At 43.5% G+C, this 19,147-nt stretch overlaps 1 protein-coding gene across 1 annotated transcript in view; it reads right to left on the bottom strand.

Moving 5' to 3' along the window:
• The window catches only part of LOC132821169 (bromodomain and WD repeat-containing protein 3-like), a 231,047-nt gene that overhangs the window by 19,822 nt on the left and 192,078 nt on the right, over positions 1-19,147 (bottom strand). Inside the window, exons 32-33 of the mRNA XM_060833782.1 lie at positions 8,545-8,670; positions 85-163 (exon numbers count right to left, since the gene is read on the bottom strand). Coding sequence (XP_060689765.1) covers positions 85-163; positions 8,545-8,670 — 205 coding nt within the window. The remainder of the gene's footprint in view (positions 1-84; positions 164-8,544; positions 8,671-19,147) is intronic.

The raw sequence follows: 19,147 nt of genomic DNA, 5'->3' as shown, positions 1-19,147 counted from the left end.
TGCAGCATTATGTTAACAGAATAAATCCAAATCAATCAAGCTAACTATATAATTTACATGGAGCCTTTTGATTTGTTTCTGTACCTCATCCTCGCCTTGAGAATCCAATGAACAGTTCTCCATTGTACTCCAAATTTCAAAAATATCAATGCAGTCTTTACTCCTGGAATTAAACACAATGCATTTAACATACCGTCATCTAAATTACATTTTAAAAGCAACACATTAAAGGTTGCATGAAAAAGGTAACTCAGTCATGACAAAATCATCAGCAACCATTTATTCTGCTGAACGTATTAAGGCTGTGAAGCAAAAATGCAGTGTTCATTAGCCAGGTTTTCTGATGGCCACTTGTTATTTCAGCATAGATGGGAGTTACGCATGGAGATCCTTGGGAACTTCCATTGTAGCAGATTCTGAAGGAATTACCGGTGAAATTGTAGGTTCTGCTGGCCAATTTCTAAAGCCTGCAACCATCCAATACTCTCTATTTAAATCTTTTCAAAATTACGGACAATCCCTTTAGCTGAAGCTCTAGAATTCCCTTCCTAAACTTCTTTAATACATTCCTTAGAACCTATATCTTTGTTTTTGGTCACCTGTCCTAATATCTCTAGGTGGTTGTACGGCAAATTTTGTTTTGATATGACACATGAAACACCTAGAGATAATTTACAACATGAAACATTCCATACAAATGCATGTTGCTACTCTTGCTACTCAAATGTGACCTGCTAATCCAGGTCTTACCTGTCCATTTGGATAACTTGGGTGAATGTGAAAACCCCTAAGCTCATATTTAAAAAGTGCAGAGCACTCGCCTAATGTCCTGATGCAACAGAAAATAATTGTCAAACACAGTTGCCTGCATGACAATCACTTGCAAGACATAAAGCACGTTGAAACTTCAATATGATATATCACAGTGTGGGGGGTTGTGGTCAGGCAAATACAAGATACAAGCATTAAAATAGTCAACAGTATGCCTTTGTTTATTAAACGAAGATCAACAATGTTTTCTGGTGTTTAAAACAACCTTGAAGAACAAGTGTCAGCCAAATCATGTTTTGCTCCTGGAATGTGCCAAACTCCAGTCTAATTAGCCCAATAAATAGCTGGTGCAAGATTGGAAAGACTGATAACAGCACAAGAATGCAACAGAGAGTTTGAAACAACACGAGTGAGGAGGCTTAAAGTGTAAAAGCATGCTGAAGATTGCAGAAAGAGCACAAATGTGGAGAGGTTTGATACTGCACGAGAAATCAGAGCGTATATAAATGATTTGATTGTGAATTTAGGAAGTATGGTTAAGTAAGTCTGCAGATGACACCAAAATTGGAGGTGTAGTGGACAGGGAAGGTTACCTCAGAGTACAATGAGATCTTGATTAGATGGTCCATTGGACTGAGGAGTGGCAGATGGAGGTTAATTTAGCTAAATGTCAAGTGCTGCATTTTGGAAAAGCAATTCAGGGTAGGACTTTACACTTAATGGTAATGTCCTAGGGAGTGTTGCTGAACAAGAGACCTTGGACTGCAGGTTCATAGTTCCTTGAAAGTGAAGTCTCAGGAAGATAGGATATTAAGGTGGTATTTGGTATGCTTGCTCTGATTAGTCAGTGCATTGAATAGAGGCGTTGGGTCATGATGTTGCATTGTAGGGCATTGGTGAGGCCACTGCATGCAATTCTGCATGAAATTCTGGTCTCCCTACAATAGAAAGGATGCTGTGAAACTGGGAAGGGTTAGGAAAAGATTTACAAGGATGTTGCAAGGGATGAAGGGTTTGAGTGATCAGGAGAGACTGAATAAGCTGGGGCTGTTTTCCCTGGAGCGTCAGAGGCTGAGGGGTGACCTCATAGAGGATTATAAAATCATGAGGGGCATGGTCTTTCCCCAGGTTAGGGGAGTCTAAAAATAGAGGCCACAGGTTTAAGGTGAGAAGGAAAAGATTTAAAAGAGACCTAAGGGGCAACTTTTTCACACAAAGGGTGGTGTGTGTATGGAGTAGTGAGCTGCCAGAGGAAGTGGTGGAGGTTGGTAAAATAACAACATTTAAAAGGCTGAGTGTATGGATGGGTATATGAATAGAAAGCATTTAGAGGGATATGGGCCAAATGCTGGCAAATGAAACTAGATTAGGTTAGGATATCTGGTTGGCATGGATGAATTGGACCAAGCGATCTGTACCTGTGCTGTGTACTTCGAAGTCTCTAATACTACAGGAATGACAGAATTCAGTCTCAGCACATGAGTGGGGGTGGTAGAGTTCAGACTCAGGGCAAGTCAGGGGACAGCTGAGAGGTCAGAGGATGGGGCAACGATTTTCAGGTTTGAGAGACAGAGAAAATCATAAGTGGGAAACAGCCTAGAGAAGACCAAATGTTGAAAAGCTGCATGACAGGAGTAAGGTTTGAAAATATATAAGAGTAACATCACAGGGAAAATAAACTCATGGACTGGGAGCCAGCATGGGATGAGTGGTGACATTGGTAAGTAAGAGCAAGTGTATACTTCTAATGTCCAGCATTTCAAGTAAAATGTGGTGCTACTTGGGTTACAAGTGTTTAAAGTATAAGTAACAGGGTAAGGTTCTAAGTACATATTTTAATCTCCTTCAAGCCAGAGGAAGCAAGCAAAGTAATTTGAGTGTAAGTCATGGCAAAGCATTTCCTGTGTAATGCGCAATGTCAGAGACACTACCAGTATACATAGTAATTACGTGTGCTCAAGCTACAGGAAATTCACGTTTTGGATCTGAAGCAACGGCTTCATTGTGATGTAACCGCAAGGAATGTGATCTACCTGGACAGTATGCAGAGTGACGTGGTCAGACCAAAGTTAAAGGGGCAGAAAGGGAACAAGTGACTGCAAAACAGTAGAGATACCAGAGAGATAGTGCAGGTGTTCCCAGGATGCCATCTCTCTTACAGATTGTGTGTTTGGGATACTGCTGAGAGAGATCATTTCTCAGAGGAACACAGTGACAGCCAGGTCTGAGGCATCAGGACCTAGCGGCATTGCTGTTTTCTTCTTTTTCTTTCACTGCTTTAGTCTCCCTGCTGAGGTTACCGTCCCCATGCCACTCAGGTTAATCCCTCCCTCCAGGGAAAGTGAATACCCCTGTGAAGATTTCTGTCCGGGTCCTGCTGAAGTCCAACCTATCCAGCTTGTATTCGTGCCATCTTCCCAAAATCGGTTCCACTGCCTCAAGAATCAAAACCCCTCCCAATTATATCTTCTCTGTTCAGCATCAATTAGGTTGATTCTCCTGTTCTTCACCTTACTAGCACTAGGAGTAAACTGAGTTTACTATCCATAAAGTTGTGATTTTTAAGTTTATTTCCTAACTTCCAAGATTCTGCTTGTAGGACCACATCTTTATTTTTAAATCTACATCATTAGAACTGACAAGGACCAGGACCTCTGGTTGTTTTCCCTCATATTTCAGAATATCCTGCAACTGCCCAATGACCTGGCACCAATATCACATCCATGACCACAAAAACATCTAAAAGCCGGAGGTAAGAATTCACTACATAAAAAAAATTAAACAAATAAATCAATGCTCCTTACAGTCTGAAACAGAAGACATGATATGGGGAAATTGGGCATTTGTTATCTACATCCAGGCGGTACCAATGACCATAAACTAACAGCCCTCAATGATCCTTGTCATCTCCCTGACCCTGCAAGATCAGTTGTACTCTTCAATGGCCACTCACCTGAACATGGTATGAGAAGAATTATGTCCAGTACCCATCCAACCTTCCTGCCAGTCTTGGCCCAAGTTATGGGAAAACCTATCCTGCACTTAAAGGGAGGGATGGAGTAATGTGGAGGTGGAAGAGCAGTTCATGTTGATACACAAACAAGAGAGGAGGTAGAATGTCTCCAGCAAGTAGGAAGCACAGAAGTCAGGGAGGTATTGTAACTTGGATAAGGTGGACAACAGCCCTTGAGTGGACAAGTTGCATGCAATGGTTAGAACTGTAGTCTGAGCTTTGATGAGAATTTAAGCAGTGTCAAAAGTTAGGGTGAGGTGGATCGTCAGACCTTCCTTCTGCACTATGCATTCCATTTTTTACCTATACAGTACACTGACCCGGGCCACGACCTGGGTCCAAAATGGCGAGGTCTGCTGTGGTCACAGGTAAAACACAGCGCCTTTCTCTATCACCACTTCCGGTTTCCTGCAGGATAAGTAGGAAGCCAAGTTGTCTCTCTGGGCCATGTCACCTCTGTTCATTATGCAGCACCACACACTTTAAAGATGATGCGCAGTGTCTGAAGGGGTGTGCGGCTGGGTTTTAAGTAATGCCATCAGCAGTATGAATGAGGAAGATCCTGGGAGCAGTAAGCATTTCCACCTCTCCTGTGAGCTGAAAATGTGTTGCTGGAAAAGTGAAACAGGTCAGGCAGCATCCAAAGAGCAGGAGATTCAACGTTTCAGGCATGAGCCCTTCTTCAGGAATGAGGAAAGTGTGTCTAGCAGGCTAAGATAAAAGGTAGGGAGGGGGGACTTGGGGGAGGGGCGTTGGAAATGCGACAGATAGAAGGAGGTCAAGGTGAGGGTGATAGGCCGGAGTGGGGGTGGAGGCGGAGAGGTCAGGAAGAAGATTGCAGGTTAGGAAGACAGTGCTGAGTTCGAGGGATTTGACTGAGACAAGGTGGGGGGACACCTCTCCTGTGACTCAATTCTATGAGGAAGGTGCCATTTGGCTCAGATGCACAATTAATGAAGTGAAGAATAAAAGGTTGCATGAAAAAAGTAACTCAGTCATGACAACTTGGGTACCCATGAACCTTACTAAAACACTTAACCACCTTGGGAAAATTCAGCCTACCCATTGTTGAATAATTTCAGAGAGCATATGATTCAGTCTGCAAGTGTAATAAAGCTATTGGAATGGAATAGAATCTGGACTAACATGTCTCAGCAGCAACAGCTTTTGCTCTCTCCCCTTCTCCAAAATACCTCAAACTTTTTAAGAGTTGAAAATCCATTTGAGGACCTCATTTGTACAAGTGGGTAGTTCCTAAAGGAGCATTCAAAATCTATGCAACCGCCTCAAGAAAATAAAATTTCACAAGCTGTAACTGATCCAGGAAGAATGCTAACAGTCATGTAAGGTGACTTTCACTACAGTCTAGCATTTGGGCTATCTGTAAATAACTTTTTTCTTTGAGTTTGGTAGTTACTTGGGCACAGTACACCTCAGTTCAATATTTTATGTGTGAGACAGAGATTTTTCAACAGAAGGAAGCCTGTAAAACAGAAACAAACCTGCAAAATAAATTAAAATAGAAGACTTCAAAGAACCCAAGGTAGTCCTTAACAATTAGTTCATTGCCAAACTCTCAATCTCCAGTCACCAGGATCTATAATAAATTCAATGTTTGCTTGGCCCTGAAGTATGTTATATTAAGCATCTATCAAGATATTTTGACCTCTCAGATGGAAAAGGAAGGCAGGGCAGAACCCCACTGGTCCTCACCTACCGCCCCACCCCAGGACAGAACCCCACTGGTCCTCACCTACCACCCCACCAACCTCCATATACATCGTATCATCCGTCGTCATTTCCCCCACCTCCAAACAGACCCCACCACCAGGGATATATTTCCCTCCCCTCCCCTATCAGTGTTCCGCAAAGACCACTCCCTCCGTGACTCCCTCGTCAGGTCCACACCCCCCACCAATCCAACCTCCACTCCTGGCACCTTCCCCTGCTATCGCAAGAAATGCAAAACTTGTGCCCACACCTCCCCCCTTACTTCCCTCCAAGGCCCCAAGGGATCCTTCCATATCTGCCACAAATTCACCTGCACCTCCACACACATCATTTACTGCATCCTCTGCACCCGACGTGGCCTCCTCTATATTGGGGAGACAGGCTGCCTACTTGCGGAACGTTTCAGAGAACACCTCTGGGTCACCAGGACCAACCAACCCAACCACCCTGTGGCTCAACACTTCAACTCCGCCTCCCACTCCAACAAGTACATGCAGGTCCTAGGACTCCTCCATCGATAGACCATAGTAACACAACGGCTGGAGGAAGAGCGCCTCATCTTCCTCCAACCACAAGGGATGAATTCCGATTTCTCCAGTTTCCTCATTTCCCCTCCCCCCACCTTGTCTCAGTCCCAACCCTCAAACTCAGCACCACCATCCTAACCTGCAATCTTCTTCCTGACCTCTCCGTCCTCATCCCCACTCCGGTCTATCACCCTCCCCTTTACCTCCTTCCAACTATCACATTTCCAATACCCCTCCCCCAAGTCCCTCCTCCCTACCTTTTATCTTAGCCTGCTTGGCACACCTTCCTCATTCCTGAAGGGCTCATGCCTGAAACAGAAATTCTCCTGCTCCTTGGATGCTGTCTGACCTGCTGCGCTTTTCCAGCAACACATTTTCACCTTTCAGATGGAAACATAACTGATTTGACAAAAATGATCAAGAGAGACTAAGTGTACATGGAAAGCCTTTGACGATTGGAAGCTTCACCACAACTCAACAGAAAAGTAGTAGTATGGGTGCTTAAAAGCAATACAGAATAAAATCAGTGACAAAGAACAATGGTGGGTAGAAAGACTACAGGAGATGCTCCAACTTAGACTGACAATATGCACGATTTCCTCAGCACTGTTGAGATTATCTGAGACTCAAGTATTGAAGGGCCCAAAGTGCTGAAGGGAGCACAAACCACAAAGGGTGAGGATGCCAGCAGTCGCGAACAGGGCATTTTGGAAAATACTTCAACTAAGATTTGGTCTTATATTTGAATGCTCTCAACTCCATTCTTCACTACCCAATCATGATCTTCAGCACATCTGAAACCATTGGTGAAAGCTGGGAAACAGGGCGCTGGGTCAGGTAGAATCCCTGCTGAATTTCTAAACATGAAGTATGTACAACACTACATTCCTCATCTGGGAGGAGAGGGATGTTGAGAGATCTCAGGGTGACCCCACATTCAGGAAGGATACTAAGTCCAATTATGATAACTACAGAAAAGATAATTGCCATAGAGAAGTTCATTATAAGGAGCTTATTAATCAAATCCACCTAGTGGTCGAAGATGGTCTTCCAGTTTTATAGTCATGTTTTCGCACACTGCTAAGGAAATCCAAGAAAAATGTTCAACATAATAGCAACCACCGTATATAGCCATTTTCAATCTCTCAAAAGCTGTGAATCATGAAGGTTTTTGGAGCATCTTCCACAAATCTGATTCTCCATGGAAATTTGTCCTTCCTCCACCTATTTCAGAGACATAATAACTGAGATTATCACCAATAAAACAAGAAACACTAACTTGCTGAAGACTGGGGTAAAAAAAAAGCTGCACCATTGCATCAATGATCTTCTTCTCTGCAATACTGTACCCTTTGACCTCCAGAAAACTAAACAGGCATGGAGTTAATTTATAGGACAGAGGAGAAATTGTTCAATCTATACAATCTTCAATCCAAACCGAAGTTACCATCATGTCAGTAACTAAACTCCAGAATGTAAGTGGTAGTTACGTGCTGAGCTCCAAGTCATCATCAACTCATTTGCTGAAGCTTACAAGAAAATGGGCCTCACACTAAAAACCCAGAAAACAAAGATCTTCTTCAAACCAGCTCCAACAGCACTGCACCTTGCTCTCAAAAATTAAAATCAATGGCATGATCCTGAGAGCTTTCTTTCAATGAAAACAAAGATGACAAAATTCACGATTACCTCCAATGTGTCAGCTCAGCCTATAGCCAACAGAAAGGCTATCTGATCACCAGGATCTCAAATGCAAGATCAGAATTGGTTGACCAGACAGCAGTGACTTCCCACGTTTTCATATGCTTTGAAAGTATGACAATCTACAGCAGGCACACCAAAGCACTAGAGGAAGTACTATCATTTGTGCCTTCATAAGACCTTCCAAATCCAGTGGGTCAACTGCAGCAAGCCAAAATACCTCACACTGAGGTGCTAATGATTCACTTGGTTGGAGAGGACTGTAATTTTTGTTTGCCTCACACTAGATTCCTGAAGCAAGTGCTCTCCTCAAATCTTAGATGCAGCAGCAGACACCCATAAGGAGAAAAGAAACATTTTATGGATTATCTCAAAAGGTTCCTACAAGTGGTCAAACTTCACTGTCAATAAATGACGGTTGACCTGAGTCTGATCAAAACGGCGAAGTTCATTCAGGAAGACAAACATATTGTGAGAAAAGCTAAAGTTGAGGCATCCAAGAGAAAGCACAAATCTCCAAACCACTCATCTACCCAACCAATAAGCATCCACTACCCACAAATAGCAGAGTCTGCAGATTCCACACTGGATTTATCATCCATCTCAGAATGTACTGAAATGGAGTGGAAGCAGGCCACCCTCGATCCTGAGAGACTGCATAAGAAAATGACAATCAGTAGTTTTCAGAAATTTTTTCCTGGAGTTAGCCCCCAGACTACAAGATCATTGAATTCAGTTTCTTACATCCTATGGTAGAACTTAAACTTTTCTCTTTTGGGGAAAGAGAATGTGCATACTCACTCAATGAACTTGAGAAGCAGATCAGTGATTCGCCTGGCCGATGAAACAATAGGACTATCTGGTTCATTGAAAGTTCTTGCATTGTGCTCTATGTACCTCACCTCCCATACAAGTGCACTGATCCTCCTGCAAATTATACCACAATGCAGACATAATTCAGCAGTTTCAAAATCTTGGTACTTAACAGCACTGCAGAATAATTTTTTTTGCACAATACAAATATATATTGCAAAAAGATCAGTCCCCAAATACTTTTCTTTAAGACACAGAATAGCAATATGGAACCACAGCCACTGAATAATTTCACAAGTGTGACTAATTGAAGATTTTGCCACAGCAGCAACCATGAATAAATTTGAATTAATTCTTTGTTAATCATAGAACGCCTCAATGCTTCTCTTTGACTAAACATTGTGTGTACAGCATTAAACCATCTCCCTTAATCTTAATTCAAACGTGCTTGAAAGAACACAATTATGCATTGCATCTGTTTTAACTCAAAATGCACGACAGCCATTCATCGGCTCATTTCTTAGAGCAACGCTCCAACCAATCAGGATTAACTTGCTTGGTTTTGAATTTTTAAAAAAGGTTTTCATGGGATATGGGCGTCACTGACTAGGCCAGTATTTATGCCCATCCCTAACTGCCCGGAGGATAGTTGAGAGTCAACTACAAGGCTATAGGTTTGGAGTCACATCTTGGCCAGGCTGGATAAAGATGACAGATTTCCTTCCCTAAAGGACATTAATTAACCAGATGAGCTTTTTGACAATTGAAAACAGTTTAATGGTCAGACTCTTAATACTCAGATTTGTATTGAATTCAAATTCCATTTGTCATGTCAAAATTTGAACCTAAGTCCCCAGAGCATTACCTGGGTCTCTGGATTAATAGGCTAATGATAATGCCAGATTCTTAACTTTAGCATTAATGAGTGCATGCCTCATGGCAATGTCTCAACTGGAGTCCACTTGCCAACCAAACAACACTCCTCTCCTGCAGTATATATGTTGGCTTTTCCCTGGAATTGTATTTTTGTAAAATGTCCTGATTTATGCAAGACAAAAAAAAAACTTCAATAGCATCTTCCAGTTTATCATTTATTGGCTGGGACAACAAGTTCAGACACTCTCAATTATGTGATTCTGACAAAAATTTTCACATCTTTTCTCTCTCCTTCCCCATATCCGATCTCATGTAAAAGAAACATCTGATAGATAGTTGACTGCCAGGAGGGGCAGGCAGGCAGCGTAGGAGTCCCCTGTAGCTATTCCTCTCTCAAACAAGTTTAATGTTTTGGATACTGTGCAACAGCACCAGCCAGACCAGCAGCACCATGATTGGCTCTGCTGTACAGTAGTGAGTGTTGAAATGTAGGCAAGCGGTATTAACTGGGGATTCTATATTCCAGGGCACAGACAGGCATTTCTGTGATAGAAAAGGAGACTCCAGGATGGTCTGTTGCCAGACGTTGTGGTCCATGTTGGTATAAATGAGATAGGCATGAAGAGAGATGAGGGAAAGGGATGCAAATGGAATTTAGGAAACTAGGCAGAAAGCTGAAAAGCAGGACCTATAAGGTTGTAATCTTTGGATTACTCCCTGTCGCATGTAGTCGGGCCAGAAAACAATAAGGTTAAAATACATGGATAAAGAACCTGTGTGGTGTTGGTTACATTTCCAATATCTGGATCATTGGGATCACTTCCAGGTTTGGAGGGACCTGCACAAGAAGGATGGGTCGCACCCAAACTGGAAGTGCACCAACATCCTTGCAGGAAGGTTCACTACAGCCATTTGGGAGTTTAAAACTAGTGTGTTAGTGGGGTAGGAACCACAGCACTAGTTCATCATTTGGAGTGATCGAGAAGGTAGAAATCAGATCATCAGTCTAATTGGAAGAACAGGCAGGGTCAGGTTAATGAATATGGCAAAACTGGCAGTCTGAAATGCATTTATTTTGATGTATGGGGTATAACAAGTAAAGTAGATGTGTTTTGAACCTGGATTAGTACATGGAACCACAATGTTGTAGTCATTACAGAAACTTGAAAAGCAGGATTGGCAGCTTTGAGGTTTCAGGGTTCAGATATCTGAGGCAATGTAAAAGGGGTGGGGGATTTGCATTACTAGTTAAGGTGTGACAGATGAATGCACAGCTTTAAAAATGGTATGGGAGAGGGGGCTTTAGATTCTTGGGAAAGTTAATTCCTGGCTGTGGAGGGCATGGCACTTGTACAAGCCAGATGGATTTCACCCAAAACAGAGCCACAACTGAGTTCCTCAAAGAGCATTTTACTGATGCTGTTGGGTAAGCTTTTAAATTAACTCAGGAGTGATAGCAATAAAGACAGTACATGACAGAGCAATATCAGGGTACACAAAACAATCGAAGATACATCATCCTCTGTTCTAATTTTGTCTAATTTAATAAGTGGAGTGGCAGAAGGGAAGAAATAAAAAGTCTAAATCAGATCTATACTGCACTGATGTGAATGCATGGAGAATGTTTAATAAGATTGGTGACTAACAAGTACAGATTACCATACAGAATTATGATGTAACAATAACAAAGACATGGCTTAAGGAAAGGCAGAACTACATGTTCAAAGGTGGACTTGTAGACAGTGAGGAAGTGTCAAAGGATACAGCAAATTTCTGATTAGTTGGGAAGTTGGTCAGACAATTAGCAGATAGAGTTTATTCTAGACAAGAGTAATTTGATATAGTTTAGAAGGTCAAATGCAAAAGTATAGAGTGCATGGCAAGTCCCTTAGAGGCACTGAGAAACACAGTGATCTTGGGTACAGGTCGATAGCTCCCTGAAATTGGCATCACAAGTGGATAATGTGGTAAAGGTGGTGTACAGCATGCTTGTCTTCATCAGGCAGGACATTGAGTATACAAGTTGGCATGTCACGGCACAGCTGTATAAAACTTTCGTCAAGCCACATTTGGAGTGTTACGCAGTTCCAATTGCCACATTATAGGAAGGATGTGGAGCTGTTGGACCATGATGCCTTTCTAAACTAATGCCACTTGAATTATTTGCAAGAAATATTAATAACATGGATGAAGAAAGTCAATTCTAACTAAGGTCTGAAAATGACAACCAGAGATGGGGAGGTAAGTAATTCAGGTGACACCAAGTCTGTAGAAGTACATAATGTCAGAAAATGTGAGGTTATGCACTTTGGCAGGAAGCATAGAAAAAATAAATATTATTTGAATAGAGAGAGGCTGCAGAAAGCTACAGCATAGAGGGATTCGGGAGTCCTCTTGCATAAATTACAAAAAACTAGTATTTAAGTTCAACGGGTAATGGGAAGACATGTGGAATGCTGCTATTTAGTTCAAAAGGAATAGAGTATAAAACTAGGGAAGTCCTGCTAAAACAATGCAAGGTACTAATCCAACCACAGTGGGGATACTATGAACAGCTTTAGTCTCCCTATCAACTGACATTGGAGAGATTCTAGAGAAGGTTCACAAGGTTGAACCTAATATGGTGGGATTGTCTAATTTATAGAGTTTGAACATAGAACATAGAACATAGAACATAGAACATAGAACATAGAAGGATACAGCGCAGTACAGGCCCTTCGGCCCTCGATGTTGCGCCGACTGAGTCCTACCTAACCTATACTAGCCCAATAACTTCCAAATGCCTATCCAATGCCCGCTTAAATGAACATAAAGAAGGAGAGTTCACCACTGATACGGGCAGGGCATTCCATGAACTCACAACCCGCTGTGTGAAGAATCTACCCCTAACATCTGTCCTATACCTACCACCCCTTAATTTAAAGCTATGTCCCCTAGTAACACCTGACTCCATTAGCGGTAAAAGGTTCTTAGTATCTACCCTGTCTAAACCCCTAATCATCTTATACACTTCTATCAGATCTCCCCTAAACCTTCTCTTCTCCAAGTGCCTCAGCCTTTCCTCATACGATCTTCCTACCATTCCAGGCAACATCCTGGTAAACCTCCTCTGCACTCGTTCTAAAGCTTCCACATCCTTCCTATAGTATGGCGACCAAAACTGCACACAATACTCCAGATGAGGCCTCACCAGAGTCTTATACAACTGCAACATGACCTCAGGACTCCGGAACTCAATTCCTCTGCCAATAAAGCCCAGTACACCATATGCCTTCCTCACAGCACTATTTACCTGGGTGGCAACTTTCAGAGATCTGTGTACATAGACACCAAGATCCCTCTGCTCATCCACACTACCAAGTAGCCTACCATTAGCCCAGTAATCCATCATCTTGTTATTCCTACCAAAGTGAACGACTTCGCACTTAGCTACATTGAATTCCATTTGCCACATTTCCACCCAGCTCTGCAACTTATCTATATCCCGCTGTAACCTACCACTTCCTTCCTCACTATCCACAACTCCACCGACTTTCGTGTCATCCGCAAACTTGCTTACCCAGCTTTCAAGTCCTTCCTCTAGATCATTTATAAAGATAACAAAAAGCAATGGTCCCAAAACAGATCCTTGTGGTACACCGCTAGTAACTGCGCTCCAAGATGAACATAATCCATCAACTACTACCCTCTGTCTCCTTCCAGCCAGCCAATTCCTAATCCAAACCTCTAATGTATCCTCAATGCCATACCTCCGAAGTTTTAGCATTAGCCTACCATGGGGAACCTTATCGAACGCCTTACTAAAATCCATATACACAACATCTACTGCTTTACCCTCATCCACTTCCTTAGTCACCTTCTCAAAGAACTCAATAAGGTTTGTGAGGCACGACCTGCCCTTCACAAAACCATGCTGGCTATCCCTGATCACGTTATTCCTACCCAGATGTTCATAAATCTTATCCCTTACCATTCTCTCTAAGACTTTGCCCACCACTGAAGTCAGACTCACTGGCCTATAGTTACTAGGGCTATCCCTACTCCCTTTCTTGAACAATGGGACCACATTCGCTATCCTCCAGTCCTCTGGTACTATTCCCGTTGACAATGACGACATAAAAATCCAGGCCAATGGCTCTGCTATCTCCTCCCTAGCTTCCCATAGGATCCTGGGGTAAATGCCATCAGGCCCAGGAGACTTATCTATATTCATCCTTTCCAATATTCCCAAAACCTCTTCCCTGCATATTTCCAAGGCATCCATTCTAATTATTTGTGATTCCATATTCACATCAGCAACAGTGTCCTGTTCCTGAGTGAATACTGATGAAAAGTACTGATTTAATGTCTCTCCAATCTCCTCCGCCTCCACACACAACTTCCCACTACTATCCTTGACTGGACCGATACCTACCCTAGTCATCCTTTTATTCTTGACATACCTATAGAAAGCCTTTGGGTTTTCCCTAATCCTACCAGCTAAAGACTTTTCATGTCCCCTTCTCGCTTTTCTTAGCTCCCTCTTTAGCTCCTTCCTGGCTACCTTATAACTCTCAATCGCCCCTACTGAACCTTCACGCCTCATCTTTACATATGCCGCCTTCTTCCCTTTCACAAGGGACTCCAATTCCTTACTAAACCACGGCTGCCTCACAAGGCCCTTTACACCATGCCTGACTGGTACATACCTATCGAGGACACGCAGTAGCTGCTCCTTGAACAATCCCCACATCTCATTAGTGTTTTTCTCTTGAAGCCTGTTTTTCCAATCCACACAACCTAAGTCATGCCTCACTGCATCATAATTTCCCTGCCCCCAGCTATAGCTCTTGCCCTGCGGCGCACGATTATCCCTCTCCATCACTAAAGTAAAAGTCACCGAGTTGTGGTCACTGTCCCCGAAGTGCTCACCTACCTCCAAGTCCAACACCTGGCCTGGTTCATTACCTAGAACCAAATCCAATATAGCCTCCCCTCTTGTTGGCCTGTCGACATATTGTGTCAGGAAACCCTCCTGCACACATTGTACAAACACCGACCCATCTAATGAACTCGAGCTATAGCTCTCCCAGTCAATATCTGGGAAGTTAAAGTCCCCCATAACAACCACCCTGCTACCTTCACTCTTTTCCTGAATCATCCTCGCAATACTATCCTCTACTTCTCTAGGACTATTAGGAGGCCTGGAGAAAACACCTAACAGGGTGACCTCACCTTTCCTATTTCTAACCTCAGCCCAAACTACCTCAGATGGCAAGTCCTCTTCCATCGTCCATTCCACTGCTGTGATACTGTCTTTGACAAGTAATGCCACGCCTCCCCCTTTTTTACCCCCATGTCTGATCCTACTAAAACATTTGAACCCTGGAACGTGCAACAGCCATTCTTGTCCCTGTTCTACCCACGTCTCTGTAATGGCCACAACATCGAAGTCCCAGGTACCAACCCACGCTGCAAGTTCACCTACCTTATTCCTTATACTTCTGGCATTGAAGTATACACACTTCAATCCTCCTTTCTGGTTACAGGCACCCTCCTCAGAGGTCGCTGCATTATTCCTAACCTCCCTGCACTCAAGGTCCTGTACCCTAAAGCTACAGTCCTGGTTCCCATGCCCCCGCGGAGTTAGTTTAAACCCTCCCAAAGAGCACTAGCAAACCTCCCCCGAAGGACACTGGTGTCCCTCAGGTTCAGGTGTAGACCATCCTTTTTATAGAGGTCCCACCTTCCCCAGAAAGGACCCCAGTTGTCCAGAAACCGGAATCCCTCCCTCCTGCACCATCCCTGTAGCCACGCATTTAACTGCTCTCTCTCCCTATTCCTCGACTCTCTATCACGTGGCACGGGTAACAAACCAGAGACTACAACTCTGTTTGTTCTAACTCTGAGCTTCCAACCTAGCTCCCTGTAAGCCTGTCTGACATCCTCACCCTTCTTCCTACCTATATCGTTGGAACCAACGTGGACCACGATCTGGGGCTGCTCCCCCTCCCCCTTAAGGACCCGGAAAACACGATCAGCAACATCACGTACCCTTGCACCTGGGAGGCAACATACCAAACATGTTGGGCAGGTACTCATTGGACTTCAAAAGATTGAGAAGTGACGTTATTGAGACATTGAACATTTTCAAGGGACTTGACAAGGTAGATTTGGAAAGGTCGTTTGCCCTGTGGGAGACTCTGGGTGTACAGAAACAATGATGTAAAAACATACAGATTTTTGAAAATGGATCATAATTATACAAATGGATCGATGGGACTATCAATACATGGGACTATGCTGGTGTGGCCATTACGGAGATTTGGTTGATACAGTGACAGGACTGTCTGCTCAACATTCCAGGGTTTCATTGTTTTAGACGAGAAGGTAAAAGAGGTGGAGGAGTTTTGTTTCTCATCAGGAAGAATGTCATATCGGCACTGAGGATATACTGGAGGGCTCATCCATTGAGGCAACATGGATGCAGCTCAAAAATAAGATGGATGCAATCATTCTGTAAGGCTCATACTATAGGCCCCCAACAACCACAAAGACATTGAGCAACAAATGTGTAGGCAGATTATGGAAAGATGCAACAACAACAAGGTTGTCATATTAGAGGACTTTAATTTCCACAATATTGACTGGGACAGCCTCACAGCAAGAGACTTAGACAGGGCAGAATTTGTTAAGTGCATCCAAGAGGGTTTCTTGAAACAGAATGGAGATAGTCCAACTAGAAGAGGGGTCATACTGGACTTTGCATTGGCTAATGACCCTGGCTAAATGACTGACTTTTTAGTAGTACAGCATTTTGGAAACAGTGATCACAACTCAAGTTTTAAGATAACTATGAATAAGGATAACCACACCCCACCTTTTCCTCCGCTACATCGATGATTGTATCGGCGCTGCCTCGTGCTCCCACTTTACCAACACCTTCCACCCCGACCTCAAATTTACCTGGACCGTCTCAGACTCCTCCCTCCCCTTCCAGACCTTTCCATTTCTATCTTGGGCGACCGAATCAACACGGACATTTATTATAAACCGACCGACTCCCATAGCCGCCTAGACTACACCTCTTCCCACCCTGCCCCCTGTAAAAATGCCATCCCATATTCCCAATTCCTTCGTCTCCGCCGCATCTACTCCCAGGAGGACCAGTTCCAATACCGTACAACCCAAATGGCCTCCTTTTTCAAAGACCGCAATTTGCCTCCAGACGTGATCGATGATGCCCTCCACCACATCTCTCCACTTCCCGCTCCACCACCCTTGAGACCCGTCCCTCCAATCGCCACCAGGACAGAACCCCACTGAACCTCACCTACCACCCCACCAACCTCCATATACATCATATCATCAGTCATCATTTCCGCCACGTCCAAACGGACCCCACCACCAGAGATATATTTCCCTCCCCTCCCCTATCAGCGTTCCGGAAAGACCACTTCCTCCGTGACTCCGTTGTCAGGTCCACACCCCCCACCAACCCAACATCCACTCCTGGCACCTTCCCCTGCAACCACAAGAAATGCAAAACTTGCGCCCACACCTCCCCCCTTACTTCCCTCCAAGGCCCCAAGGGATCCTTCCATATCCGCCACAAATTCACCTGCACTTCCACACACATCATTTACTTCATCCGCTGCACCCGATGTGGCCTCCTCTATACTGGGGAGACAGGCCGCCTACTTGCGGAACGTTTCAGGGAACATCTCTGGGACACCCGGACCAACCAACCCAACCACCCCGTGGCTCAACACTTCAACTCCCCCTCCCACTCCTCCATCGCCCGACCACTAAACAAATATGAATAAGGATAAGTCAAGATCTTGCAGGAAGATACTAAATTGGGGGAGGGCAAATTATATTAGTATTGGTCAGGAGCTAGAGGCTGTTAATTGAGAGCAGCTGTTATCAGGGAAGTCCACATTTTGCATGTGGGAGTTGTGTGAAGTCCCGCTGATCAGAATTCAGGACTTGATATTCTCAGGAAGGAGGAAGGACAAGGATGGCAAGGTATGGGGACCCTTGGATAATGAGGAAGATTATGAATTTAGTCAAAAGGAATAAAGAAGCATAAGTAAGGTTTAGGAAGCTAAATTCAGCCAAAGCCAGTGAAGAATGTAAAAGAAGTAGGGAAGAACTTCAGCAGGGAATTAGGAGAGCAAGAAAGGACCATGAAATACTGTTGGCAATTCAGGTTGAAAATAATCTCAAAGCATTCTATACATATCTTAAAAACAAGAGGTTAGCGAGGGAGAAGGCAGGACCATTCAGGGATAAAGGAGGAAGCATGAAGGCAGATGATGTGGGCGAGATCCATACGGAGTACTTTGGTATTCAATGAGGTGACCGATATGGAGAATGGTGAGATTTATGTGAAGCATGCTAATTTGCTCTGGCATTGAGATCAATGAAAAAAAAAGTGTTGGTTCTCTTGAACAGCATTAAGGTGGACAAGTCCCCAGGGCCCAAAAGTATCTACCCCCAAGTTATTGAGAAAGGCAAGAGGGGAGATTGCTGGGGCCTTGACCAAGATCTTTGTATCCTCACTAGCCACTGGAGGGGTCCCGGAGGATTGGCAAGTAGCTAATGTTCCTCATTCAAGAAGAGAAATAAGGATAATCCAGCGAACTACAGAGGAAGCTCGATTATCCGGTTTTCAATTATCCAAATTTTGGATTATCCAGAAAGATCGAAAGGTCCCAAAACGTGGCTGAACTATGTTATCCGACATTCGATTAACCAAATGAAGTACTCCCTACCCGTGTCCTTCATATACTCTGTATACACCTGTAACACTCACATCAGTAGTTGAGAAGCTAATGGAGTGAATTCTTTAGGGATAGGATTACATGCATTTGGAAAAGCATGGCCTAATTAGGGACAGTCAGTATGGTTGTGTGCCGGGCAGGTCACATCTTAATTTGATTGAATTTTTTGAAGAGGTGAAGAAGGTAGAGATAGGGTTGCAACAGTGGATGTTGTCTATATGGATTTTACTAAGGCTTTCGACAAGAACCCTCATGGTAGGTACATTCAGAAGATTGAGATGCATAGGATCCGTAGTGACTTAGCAGTGTGGATTCAGAATTGGCTTGCACAAAGGAGGAAGAGAGAGAAGAGTGTTTTTTTGGCTGGAGTTACATGGCTAGCAGTGTTCCATAAGGATCTGCACTGGGGCCTCTACTGTTTGCGATACATATAAATGATTTGGATGAAAATTAAGATGAGTGGGTTAATAAGTTTGCAGATGATACAAAGGTCAGTGGAGTTGTGGATAGTGTACAGCGGAATATAGATCAGTTGCAGATATGGGCAGTGAAATGGCAGATGGAGTTAAATCTCCAGAGAAGCGGAGGATGAGGGGATACACAATAGAAATCAATAAATGTATGAGGTGTATAGATAGGGTTGACGGTCAGAATCTTTCTCCTCAGTGTTGAAATGTCTAAAACTAAGGGCATACATTTAAGGTGAAAGTAAAATTCAAAGAAAATGAGAGAGGCAGGTATTTTTTTTTAAAAGAGAGTGGTAGGAATCTGGAATACGCTGCCAGGGGCAGTGATGGGAGGCAGATACGATGGGGGCATTTAATGGATTTTTAGATGAGCACATGAATACATGAGGAAAGGTGGGATATGGACCATGAGCAGGCAGAAGAGATTAGCTTAATTTGGGTATTTATGGCCCAACACGTGGGCCAAAGGACACATTCCTGTTC

This window comes from Hemiscyllium ocellatum, chromosome 12 (genome assembly GCF_020745735.1).
Source record: "Hemiscyllium ocellatum isolate sHemOce1 chromosome 12, sHemOce1.pat.X.cur, whole genome shotgun sequence".
Lineage (NCBI taxonomy): Eukaryota > Metazoa > Chordata > Chondrichthyes > Orectolobiformes > Hemiscylliidae > Hemiscyllium > Hemiscyllium ocellatum.
The sequence above is the reverse complement of the archived record's forward strand: the minus strand, read 5'-3'. Positions and strand labels throughout refer to the sequence as shown.